The 12,426-nt window shown below is 43.7% G+C and overlaps 1 protein-coding gene across 1 annotated transcript in view; it reads left to right on the top strand.

Annotated features, from left to right (window-relative positions):
• The window catches only part of IQGAP1 (IQ motif containing GTPase activating protein 1), a 123,600-nt gene that overhangs the window by 94,434 nt on the left and 16,740 nt on the right, over positions 1-12,426 (top strand). Inside the window, 11 exon segments of the mRNA XM_017506110.2 lie at positions 1-56; positions 154-225; positions 322-391; positions 745-953; positions 3,936-4,091; positions 4,341-4,504; positions 4,934-5,158; positions 9,385-9,525; positions 9,621-9,705; positions 10,770-11,002; positions 11,598-11,730. The exon segment at positions 1-56 is cut by the window's left edge and continues 13 nt beyond it. Of these exon segments, the coding sequence (XP_017361599.1) occupies positions 1-56; positions 154-225; positions 322-391; positions 745-953; positions 3,936-4,091; positions 4,341-4,504; positions 4,934-5,158; positions 9,385-9,525; positions 9,621-9,705; positions 10,770-11,002; positions 11,598-11,730 (1,544 nt within the window).

Here is a 12,426-nt window from a genome sequence, read left to right as displayed (position 1 = left end):
AGGCCTATCAAGACCGGTTAGCTTACCTGCGCTCCCACAAAGATGAAGTTGTAAAGGTATGGTAGCCCGAGCAAGGTTTCTCCACGAGGGGCGCAGGTGTAACACGTGTTGCGATGAAGGACTCTTCTAATTTCCAGGATCCCCTTTCCACAGATTCAATCCCTGGCAAGGATGCACCAAGCTAGAAAGCGCTATCGAGATCGCCTGCAGTACTTCCGGGACCACGTGAGTACCTGTGGATCATAAGGGCCTTTAGGAGTGGTTTGGCCGTATTTTTGGTAGACAGATGAACAGAGGAATTTCTTCTTTTTTGTTCCTTAGATAAATGACATTATCAAAATCCAGGCTTTTATTCGGGCCAACAAAGCTCGGGATGACTACAAGACTCTCAGTGAGTAACTGGCTCCTTGTGAAAAGTTGAGGCAGTGGCTGAGAGCCACCAGGTTCTGGGTCTTCTCCATGGACCTTTTTAGTTGTCCTGAGGCAAGGCTTGGGGTAGAGGGTGTGACCTGTGATGTGAGCCCCTTTGCTAACATGCGGCTAGGTGTCTTGTTGCTTGTTGAATTAGCTTTTGTCATAACATAGTAATAGCCAGACACAGAAGATTGGACCTGATAGTTGCCTTAGCGCATCTCAAAAATAACTGCGTGTGAATAGAACTACTTTGTCAAGACAATGCTATTTTCTGAGACATAGCACTTTTTCTGGTAACCCATTCTTTGTCTGATGCATACTTTCTGTCAGTCAATGCTGAGGATCCTCCTATGATTGTCGTCCGAAAATTTGTCCACCTGCTGGACCAAAGTGACCAGGATTTTCAGGAGGAGCTTGACCTTATGAAGATGCGGGAAGAGGTCATCACCCTCATTCGTTCTAACCAGCAGCTGGAGAATGACCTCAATCTCATGGATATCAAAATTGGACTGCTAGTGAAAAATAAGATTACATTGCAGGTATGGCCCAGTGCCAGTGGGGACCTTGGAACACTCTATCCTGTTTGTAACCCCTGAATTCTCCTTTCTAACTGGTGGGGAGGGTGGAGGCTGACTTTTTTCTCAGCTACTGCCATAAGGTTTTGTTTTTTGTTTTTGTTTTTTTGACAGAGCCTCACTATGTTGCCCAGATTGGAGTGCAGTGGTGTGATCTCAGCTTCCTGCAACCTCTGCCTCCCAAGTTTAAGTGATTCTCCTGCGTCAGCCTCCTGAGTGGCTGGGGTTACAGGCACAGGACACTGCACCTGGCTAATTGTTTTTGCTTTTGCTTTTGTTTTGAGGCAGAGTTTCACTTGTCGCCCAGGCTAGAGTGCAGTGGCATAATCTTGGCTCACTACAGCCTGTGCCTCATGGGTTCAGTGATTCTCCTGCCTCAGCCTCCCAAGGAGCAGGAATTACAGGTGCATGCCACTATGCCCTGCTAATTTTTGTATTTTTAGTAGAGACAGTGTTTCACCATGTTGGTAGACTGATATTGAGGTCCTGACCTCAGGTGATCCACCTGCCTCAGCCTCCCAAAGTGCTGGGATTACAGGCATGAGCCACAACACCTGCCGTTTTTTGCATTTTTAGTAGAGATGGGGTTTCACCATGTTTGCCAGGCTGGTCTTGAACTCCTGGCCTCAAGTGATCTACCCACGTAGGCCTACCAAAGTGCTGAGATTACAGGCATGAGCTACCATGCCTGGCTGCTATAAGCTTTTTTGAAAGTTATGTAAGACAGGTCTGGCATGATGGCTCACATCTGTAATCCCAGCACTTTGGGAGGCTAAGGCAGGCAGATCACGAGGTCAAGAGACTGAGACCATCCTGGCCAACATGGTGAAACCCCGTCTTTACTAAGAATACAAAAATTAGCTGGGTGTGGTGGCATGCACCTGTAGTCCCAGCTACTCAGGAGGGTGAGGTAGGATACTTGCTTGAACCCAGGAGGCGGAGGTCGCAGTGACCCAAGATTGTACCACTGCAGCCAGCCTGGCAACAGAGCAAGACTACATCTCAAAAAAAAAAGGCCAGGCTCAGTGGCTCATACATGTAATCCCAACACTCTGGGAGGCCAAGATGGGCGAATCACCTGAGGTCAGGAGTTTGAGACCGGCCTAACCAACATGGTGAAACTCCGTCTCTACTAAAAATACAAAAATTAGCTGGGTGTGGTGGTGTGTGCCTGTAATTCCAGCTACTCAGGATGCTGAGGCAGGAAAATGGCTTGAACCCGGGAGGCAGAGTTTGCAGTGAGCCGAGATCACAGCATTGCACTCCAGCCTGGGCAACAGAGTGAGACTGTCTCAGGAATTTTAAAAAAAGGCCAGGCGCTGTGGCTCACGCCTGTAATCCTAGCACTTAGGGAGGCCGAGGAGGACGGATCACTTGAAGCCAGGAGTTTGAGACCAGCCTGGCCAACATGGTGAAACTCCATCTCTACTAAAAATACAAAAAAATTGGCCGGGTACAGTGACTCACGCCTGTAATCCCAACACTCTGGGAGGCTGAAGCAGGAGAATTGCTTGAACCCGGGTGGTGGAGGTTGCAGCAAGCCAAGATTGTGCCATTGCACTCCTGCCCAGCAACAGTATGAGACTCCACAAACACCGCATGTTCTCACTCATAGGCGGGTGTTGAACAATGAGAACACATGGACACAGGGAGGGGAGCACTACACACTGGGGTCTGTTGGGGGAAAATAGGGGAGGGACAGCGTGGGATAGGGAATTGGGGAGTGATAGCATGGGGAGAAATGCCAGATGTAGGTGAAGGGGAGGAAGGCAGCAAATCACACTGCCATGTCTGTACCTATGCAACAATCTTGCATGTTCTTCACATGTACCCCAAAACCTAAAATGCAATTAAAAAAAAAAAAAAAACAGTGTGAGACTCCATCTAAAAAAAAAATACAAAAAATTAGCTGGATATGGTAGCACATGCCTGTAATCTCAGCAACTCAGGGGCTGAGGTGTTAGAATTGCTTGAACCTGGGAGGCAGAGGTTACAGTGAGCCAAGATTGCAGCACTGCACTCCAGACTGGGTGACAGAGCAAAACTCTATCTCAAAAAAAAGTTAGACAAGACATAAAATAACTTAAGAGACAGAATTTTGATAGAGAAAAGAAGTTAAATGTCTTCCCCTAATTTCACCTACCCCACTCATTTTGTATCTTGCATTCTTACTTCATATCAGAGGATAAGACTCTTTCCCTATGATAAATAGTCATACATCTTTTAATTTTTTGAGACAGAGTCTCCTTCTGTACCCCAGGCTGGAGTGCAGTGGCATGATCATGGCTCACTGCAACCTCAACCTTCTGGGTTCGAGTAATTGTCCCACTTCAGCCTCTCAGGTAGCTAGTACAACCAGTGCATGCCACCACACCTGGCTAATTATTTTATTTTTGTAAGAGACGGGATTTCTCTGTGTTGTCCAGGCTGGTCTTGAGCTCCTGGGCTCAAATGATCCTCCTGTCTTAGCCTCCCAAAGTGCTGGGATTACAGGTGTGAGCCACTGCACCGGGCTGTAAATATTCTTTTTAACAGTAGCATAATAGATTGTTAGAAGATATACTATGATTTGCCCCCTTTTTCCCCCTGGTATTTGACATTTAGGTTGTTTACCAAGTGTTTATTATAAATAACATCGCAATTGATGTTTCAATATATATGTAGCTTTTATTGTATTTAAGACTTATTTTTATAATAGATGGCTAGAAGTTGGTTCCCCAATTCAGTGTCCATTCTTATGGCTCAGGTTCTTTGTCAGAACATAGGAATGGATTTGATGGGTGTACTGACAACAGGATAAAGTGTAGTGGTTTTAAAATCTTTAGTGGGAACCTGCCCATGCAGTCGACCGTCATGGGAGTTTGCACATGCTACAAGACCTTTCTACGATGCCCAGAGGTTCATCCTTGAAAGCTTTCTCATGTGTGTATTGGTTTTTGTTTGTAGGATGTGGTTTCCCACAGTAAAAAACTTACCAAAAAAAATAAGGAACAATTGTCTGATATGATGATGGTAAATAAACAGAAGGGAGGTCTCAAGGCTTTGAGCAAGGAGAAGAGAGAGAAGCTGGAAGCTTACCAGCACCTGTTTTATTTACTGCAAGTAAGTGGCTCCTGGAATCAGTGTTATAAAAATTTAGCGAATTTACGTTTCCACAAGAAAACCTTACCCATTGATCTCTCTGGAAATATTTTTTACTTCCACTGAGGGGTAAATGATGGGCATTGTAATATGTTAATTTATTAATTTCTTTTCTCATGTATCTTCTAGTTCTTCGATTTTAAAGAATTAAGTATATCTTGCCAGCTTTTATATTACCTATAAATGACTTATCCCTTGGTTTTATTTCAGACCAATCCCACCTATCTGGCCAAGCTAATTTTTCAGATGCCCCAGAACAAGTCCACCAAGTTCATGGACTCTGTGATCTTCACACTCTACAACTATGCATCCAACCAGAGAGAGGAGTACCTGCTTCTGCGGCTCTTTAAGACAGCGCTCCAGGAGGAAATCAAGTATGAACAGATTTCCTCAGGGCACAGGCCCGTCCCACTGTCACAGGGGACCCCAGCTTGAGATTCGTGCCTTCTGGACCTTTCTTGATCTCAATTAATTTATGAAAAATACTTACTCTAAAGAAGCATCTAATTTTTTAATAATGCAAAATCTTGCTGCTTCTAGGGAGGGGATCAATTAATTTTAGGAACATTCTGTATTAAGGTATAATTTCAAAAAGTGATCTCAACAGAAAGATTTTGCATTTTTCTGTAGTAGGGGACCTAATCGTGACCATGATTCAGTGTACAGCTACAGAAACGTTCTGTGAGTGCTGGGGAATGATTCGAGAGAAACTCTGTTTCTATGAGATAGGAACTTTAAGCAGGAAGGATCTTTTAATTGATGGATTCTGTGACAAGTTTAAATTTTTATCTGATGTTTTATAGGTCAAAGGTAGATCAGATTCAAGAGATTGTGACAGGAAATCCTACAGTTATTAAAATGGTTGTAAGTTTCAACCGTGGTGCCCGTGGCCAGAATGCCCTGAGACAGATCTTGGCCCCAGTCGTGAAGGAAATTATGGATGACAAATCTCTCAACATCAAAACTGACCCTGTGGATATTTACAAATCTTGGGTTAATCAGATGGAGTCTCAGACAGGAGAGGCAAGGTATGATAACCATAACACTTTTCTTTATGTTGTTACTTTCTTTCCCTCTTTTTTCCACCCTCTTTATTTATAAACTAATACTAGTTCAAATAGTTTTTCTTTCTTTAAATTTTCTTTTGAGATGGAGTTTCACTCTCGTCGCTCCGGCTGAAATGCTGTGGCAGGACCTCGGCTCACTGCAGCGCCACCTCCTGGGTTCAAGCAGTTCTCATGCCTCAGCCTCCCAAGTAGATGGGATTACAGGCATGCGACCACACCTGTCTAATTTTTCTGTTTTTAATAGAGACAGGGTTTTGCCATGTTGACCAGGCTGGTGTCGAACTCCTGACCTCAAGCAATTCATCTGACTCAGCCTCCCAAAGTGCTGGGATTACAGGCATGAGCCACCATGCCCAGCCTCAAATAGTTTTTCCTTAGAAAACTGTGCTCTATAAGTTGTTGACCTCATAATAAATTCACTTATTTAACAGATATTTATTGAGTACTTACTGTGTTCCAGGCATTGTGTTAGAGATGTATACAGTAATGCAATAATGAGTGAAACAGACATGCCCCCTGCCCTCTCTTCTTAGGTCATTGGGCGGAAGAGACACCAGCCAGGTACATAAAAATAAAAGTATCATTAAACATTGAGGAAAGTTTCATGAAGTTTTATGTAGGGTTCTGTAGTGGAGACTGTAAGAGGGAGCTAACATAGGTAGGGTGGTTAAGGAAAGCCTATCCCAGAAGATAAAATTTCATTTAGCTGAGGCCTAAAGGCTAAGATGAAGCCAGCCTTACTAAGAGCTAGGTGCAGAGTGTTCATGTCTGAACACTCTGAGGTGGAAGGTTTGGACCTAAAAGGCATAACTGGGATGCAATTGAATGAGAAGGCTCATACAGATTGGGTGAGATCACGGTGTTTTATTAAAGGAACAAGAAAATGGTGTGGGGTGAGCTGCCCTGAAATACTGAGAGCTGGGCTAACTTAACATATTACAGGAGATAGCTGAGTCAGGGCTGTAGCGTAAACCACCAACATTAATTTATCGAAAGCAAAAGTGTGCCAATCAAATATGGGTCATGCTGGGAAAAGGGAGTTCCGAATGCCAGAACATTTCTGGCTTTATTCATCTTGGGCAAGGACCTAGAGGGATGGGAAATGGAGATGTGAGCAGCATGGTCTGTTGTGGATTTTTCTTGTTGCAGAGTAGGGTTAGATCATGCATGAAGCTCTCTGGGCATAGGTGGAACAGCAGCTCTCCACACCGTTGCTATTCAAAGTGTGGTTTGCAGACCAGTAATGGAAAATCATCTGTGCACACTGTTTAGTTTAACTGATGGTTTTTTTAATAGCAAGATTTTCTCAATGAAAGAAGCAGTGTATTAATTCGCATTCTGACTCATTCTCTTTGTCTTTGATTGGATTGTAGACTGGCACTGGTCCACACTTTGAATAACACTATTCTACGTAATTCTGTCTTCCATGTTCCTGGATGCCAGGCAATTCTGCTGACTCATTGAAAGGGCTTATCTCGCCAGGCATGGTAGCTCACGCCTGTAATTCCAGCGCTTTGGGAGGCCGAGGTGGGAGGATTGCTTGAGCTCATCTTAGCCTTTGGGCCTTTGAGACCAGCCTGGGCAACATAGGGAGACCTTGTCTCCACTTAAAAAAAAATTAGCTAGGTGTGGTTGTCCACATCTGTAGTCTCAGTTATTCCAGAGGCTGAGGCAGGGGGATTGCTTGAGCATGGGAGGTCGAGGCTGCACTGTGCCATGACGCCACCACTGCACTCCATCCTGGGTGACAAAAAAGAAAAAAGAAAGGGCAAATCCCTATGAGGAATCATTTGGCATCTGATTGGTTCACAGTACTATGTGGGTCTGTTATCAGGACTCCGATCATTGCAAAAGTCTTTTTAATTTTTTTGGCCTGCATACCTGAGACCCAAATCCAGGAATGTGGTCAGCCAAGTGCAATACTTGTGTGGGAAGTTTTGCCTGCAACCCAGGGCATTCCTTGCTGATAGCCCGCATGTACCCTGGTTCAGGGCTGCTCAGTTATTTCCTCTGATGGTCCATGAGTCAGTCATTTTTAGATCCAGATCCCACTGGACAGTTCAGGATTGTTTTTCCTGTGGGTACCTACAAGAAACTTGTGTCTTATTTTGCCTTTCATAAAATGGAAATTGAGCCAGGCATGGTGGCATGTACCAGTAGTCCCAGTTGCTCAGGAGGCCAAGACAGGAATATCGCTTGAGCCCAGGAGTTTGAGCGTAGCCTGGGAGACTAGTGAGACCCCATATCTTTTTTTTTTTTGAAAAGGCAATTGATTTGAACTCTTTTTAAGATACCAGTGACTGTGAGGTGCGGTGGTGTGGTGGGGGTCTGTCCTGCAGGTAAGCGTCAGGGGTCCCTCAGCTTTCCTCTTTTACTTCAGCCACTGTACACATAGCAAACTGGAATTTGTCACCTCTTGGAAATGTTCTTTCCTAAAATCTTAGCTAATGTTTTGTTCTATTACCATTGTTTTTAGCATGTTGATTCTCTTGCTTGTTACTACTTTTTAAAGTCACATAAATAACATATACAGTGGGGTATCCCTGTCGACTTGCATTTTTCTCTTTTCTTTTTTTCTGAGACAGAGTCTCGCTCTGTTGCTCAGACTGGAATGCAATGGTGTGACGTCAGCTCACTGCAACCTCCACCTCCCGGGTTCAAGTAATTCTCCTGCCTCAGCCTCCCAAGTAGCTGGGATTACAGGCATGCGCCACAATGCCCAGCTAATTTTTATATTTTTAGTAGAAATGGGGTTTCTCCATGTTGGCCAGGATGGTCTTAAACTCCTGACCTCAGGTAATCCGCCTGTCTTGGCCTCCCAAAGTGCTGGGATTATAGGCGTGAGCCACCGTGCCTGGCCTCTACTTATATTTTTTAAGGCTGCTTTAACAAATCACCTCAAACTTGGTGGCTTAAAACAACCAAAATTCATTGTCTCACAGTTGTGAAGGCCAGAAATCTGAAACTATTATCGTGAAGTTGAGGTGCTGGAAGAGCCATGCTCCCTGCAGAGGCTTTAATGGAAACTCAGTTTCTTGACTCTTATAGTTTGTGGTGACTGTTGATGTCCCTCAACTTTGGCCATATGGTTCCAGCCTCTGCCTCTGTGGTCACTTTGCCTTCTCCGCCCTTCTGTGTGTACCAAAGCTCTCTCTACCTCTATTCTTTCTTTCTGGGCTTTTTTTTTTTTTTTTTTTTTTTTTTTTTTTTTTTTTTTTTTTGAGATAAGGCCTTGATCAAGCAATCCTCCCACCTCAGTCTTCCTGGTAGCTGGGAATGCTACTGTGCACTGCTGTGCCTGGCTTAGCCCTCCTGTCTTTGAAGACCTTCTTCTGGTGTCTGGGAAGGTCCAGATTTGTTAGTATCGTATACAGGGTCCACCATGGCCTGCTCCCTTCTACTTTTCCACTGTCATTTTGCCTCTGTCTCCCCTTCCTTCTTAGAAGACTTTTTCTCTGCTGTGTTCTTGAGTTCAAGCATCCCTTCCTTTTGGAAGCCTTCCTTGCTTTTTCCATTCTGAGTTGAAGCCCTTTCCCTATGATCCTGTAGCACTTTTGATGAACTGATTTATAGCACAGTAGGTTTATAATCATGTTTGTATGTCACTCCCACCAGACTGTAAAAAACTCAAGAGAAGATATTATGTCTTATATAACTTTTTTTTTTGAGACAGTCTTGCTGTGTCGCCCAGGCTGGAGTGCAGTGGTACAATCTCAGCTCACTGTACTCCACCTCGTGTTCAAGCAGTTCTCCTACCTCAGCCTCCCAAGTAGCTGGGATTACAGGTGCACACCACAACACCCAGCTATTTTTGTGTGTGTATTTTTAGTAGAGACGGGGTTTCACCATGTTGGCCAAGATGGTCTCGAACTCCTGACCTCGTGATCTGCCCGCCTTGGCCTCCCAAAGTGCTGGGATTACAGGTGTGAGCCACTGCGCCTGGCCATGTCTTACATAACTTTTATCTCCAAGTGCCTATTATTGTGCCTGGCACAAAATTCAGGCACCTGATTCACAGTTGAAAACTTGAGTTCAGATTCTAGCCGTATCACTTACCAGCCCTGTAAGCATGAGTGTGTGCTACCGCATGTTTCTGGGTCTTTCAGTTTATGAAAGATGAGACACTTGCTTCAGGCTGTTCCTGGCTGTTAGTCTAACATAGTTGTGTGTAATTTCTGTCTTCCCAGCAAACTGCCCTATGATGTGACCCCTGAGCAGGCACTAGCTCATGAAGAAGTGAAGACCCGGCTAGACAACTCGATCAGAAACATGCGGGCTGTGACAGACAAGTTTCTCTCAGCCATTGTCAGCTCTGTGGACAAAATCCCGTGAGTGCCATCAGTTGTCATGACCCCCATTCGAACCCAGCACTAGTACCTTTCTGCTCCTTGGCCCTTCTCATTAAGTTTTGTCCGTCTCACAGTTACGGGATGCGCTTCATTGCCAAAGTGCTGAAGGACTCGTTGCATGAGAAGTTCCCTGATGCTGGTGAGGATGAGCTGTTGAAGGTAAGAATCTCAGAGCGGGCTGACTCCTGCCCTTTGAGGACGAAGCTAGAAAGCCAGGCCTGACCATAGATTATTACCAATAGCCTGAGTGTAGGCTCTGGCAGTAGCTCGCCATTGATTATGAGCTTTTGAAAGCAACTGCAGTTGGTAAACGATACCTTTCTTAGGATGAAACAGCTCCTATAGTTTGGCGCACAAACATCAAACAAGTAGAAAGATGGATTTTTCCTGTACTCAAATGAGTTTCTTTGAGTCCTATCTTTTCGCTGTAGTATTGTTCCCTCTGCTGGTGACCTGGTGAATAGCAGCGGGCACCATTGTTTCTGCTAAGGCTGTTGCTGATAACTCTTTCTTCCTCAGCTGTGCTCTCCTCTTTTCTTTTTTTTTTAATCTGAATGCTTTTTTCTTCTCTCTCCTAGTTCTGTGCTTTCCTACAGTGAGGCCTCGATTCTAGACTTTCTGTTCAGGTGAATTAATTTTATTTCTTCTGAATGAAACTCTAGGGGAAATGCTGTGACTGTTCCTGAATTCTTCTGTGGAAGAGATGCGTGTTAAGTGAACTTAATTTCAAAGGCATGAACTTGGCCTTTGAAGTCTGAAGCATGAGGATGTTGGGAAGTGGGGTTATGCTGACTAGGTCATGTTAAAGAATTTAGCTATGTTTGTTAGCTTTCTATAATGAAAGCCCGTCTAAAGTGCATGTGGGTGACAGCGGCTTTATTTGCTACTGTGACGTGTGAACAAAAGATGCCCTGAAATACTTAATAACAGACTTTAAGTGTGCCATTTTTACCTTCTGAATCCGCTCTTTCATTAACTACCGGCAGTAGTTTTCATTCTGTTCTCATTGTTTTTCTGTATTGAACAAGGGGATGTTTCATTGTTTTAATTCCAGGCCATGAGAGAGAGTATGTATATGTGCATGCGTGCATGTGTATGTGTATTTTTTATTTATGTATTTGTCATAGGACTGCATTTTCTGGTTTTCTTTGCTAGCAAAGTCTTTTGTGGCTTACTTGGTGGAATGTCTTTTAATATCCATCTTTCTGTTTCATCTCTTCCAGATTATTGGTAACTTGCTTTATTATCGATACATGAATCCAGCCATTGTTGCTCCTGATGCCTTTGACATCATTGACCTGTCGGCGGGAGGCCAGCTTACCACAGACCAACGCCGAAACCTGGGCTCCATTGCAAAAATGCTTCAGCATGCTGCTTCCAATAAGATGTTTCTGGGAGATAACGCTCACTTAAGCATCATTAATGAATATCTTTCCCAGTCCTACCAGAAATTCAGGTAAGGGGAAAGGTACAAGTGCTTAAGAGTCTGTGGGTGTATTTTTATCATTGAGGGGAAAGACAAGATTAAAAACCACCCTTCACTTTCCCCGGTCTACTGTATTGTAGAATACATGTTTGATGTGTCCAGGACTCCAGAAGGTGATGCATTTACTTTCAAGAGGACTTTCATGTGAAATAGATAGTAGTTAACATAAAAATAATGATTATGTATTTAGTACATGTTACTTTATAATCAGAGAAGAATTGGAGAATGCTTTTAGTTTTTGTAAGTTAACATCGAGTTTTGAATTCAGTGCCTCAAAGCACCATCTTAGAGATAGAGCTGGCTCTCCTAATGGTGTCTGAGAACTGTTTTAAATCAAGTTGCAATGGTTCTTGTGGGTAAAACTATAAACTAGGTGGAGAAAGAAGCTGTTAGAGCCAATATCTCACAGTTGTCAAGCACAGCAGACGTAGCCGTTTCTCTTGAAGTAACTGTCTTGACTGGCTTCTGTTTGCAGTCATTGTGTGAGAGGTTTGTGGAACATTAGCTTGCCAACTTCTCATGCACATGTCATTTTTGGGGGGGCTACCTCTGGTGCTTATTTCAGACGGTTTTTCCAAACTGCTTGTGATGTCCCAGAACTTCAGGATAAATTTAATGTGGATGAGTACTCTGATTTAGTAACTCTCACCAAACCAGTCATCTACATTTCCATTGGTGAAATCATCAACACCCACACTGTAAGTATTTTTCTTTAATTACTTAATTTCATTGCCCTGTCCTTAATTATTTTCCTTGGCTGCTGCTTATCGCCTCTGGTAGCCAGGTGTCTCACCTTCCTGTGATCTAGCTGACAATACATCGCCTTGTTGTCTCTTTGTTGCTTGTTAGTCTTAACACTATCTACTGCTAAGTTTCTACAGGTCTCCCCAGGCCACCTGCATCAGAATCATATGGGCTGATCGTTAAAAATGAAGTTTTCTGGGCCCCACCCCAGGCCTAGTGAATCAGAATCCCACTAAATTCATCTAGTGCCTTGATCAAAAAAAAAATAGTGCTTTTACTCTTTTTTCTTTTTACCCCAGCCCTCTGCATTGTTTTTCTAACATGATCTAGAATACTAGCTTCTTTCTCTGTGTAGCCTTGGAGTGGATTTTTCCTGTGGAAGCTGGAGCTGCCCATTTCTTCAGATTTTTCAAATAATTCATTTTTTTCCCTTTTGGGTACATAGACATGTAGAACAGGCACGAGGACATATGAAAAAATATAAATGAGATTTCGGAGTTACTGTCATTTCTGAGGGCATCACCTGGGATCACGACACCTTGAAGGCTTTGTTGAGTGTCTCTACAATAATTGAACATTGATTTGGCATGCTTTCCTCTGAATTAAAATCGTGTCATACACTGGAAGCACTAAGTAAAAGTCTGCATATG

Source organism: Cebus imitator, unplaced genomic scaffold (genome assembly GCF_001604975.1).
Source record: "Cebus imitator isolate Cc_AM_T3 unplaced genomic scaffold, Cebus_imitator-1.0 Scaffold348, whole genome shotgun sequence".
NCBI lineage: Eukaryota > Metazoa > Chordata > Mammalia > Primates > Cebidae > Cebus > Cebus imitator.
Note: the sequence above shows the minus strand (reverse complement) of the source record. Positions and strands in the feature narration are given on the sequence as shown.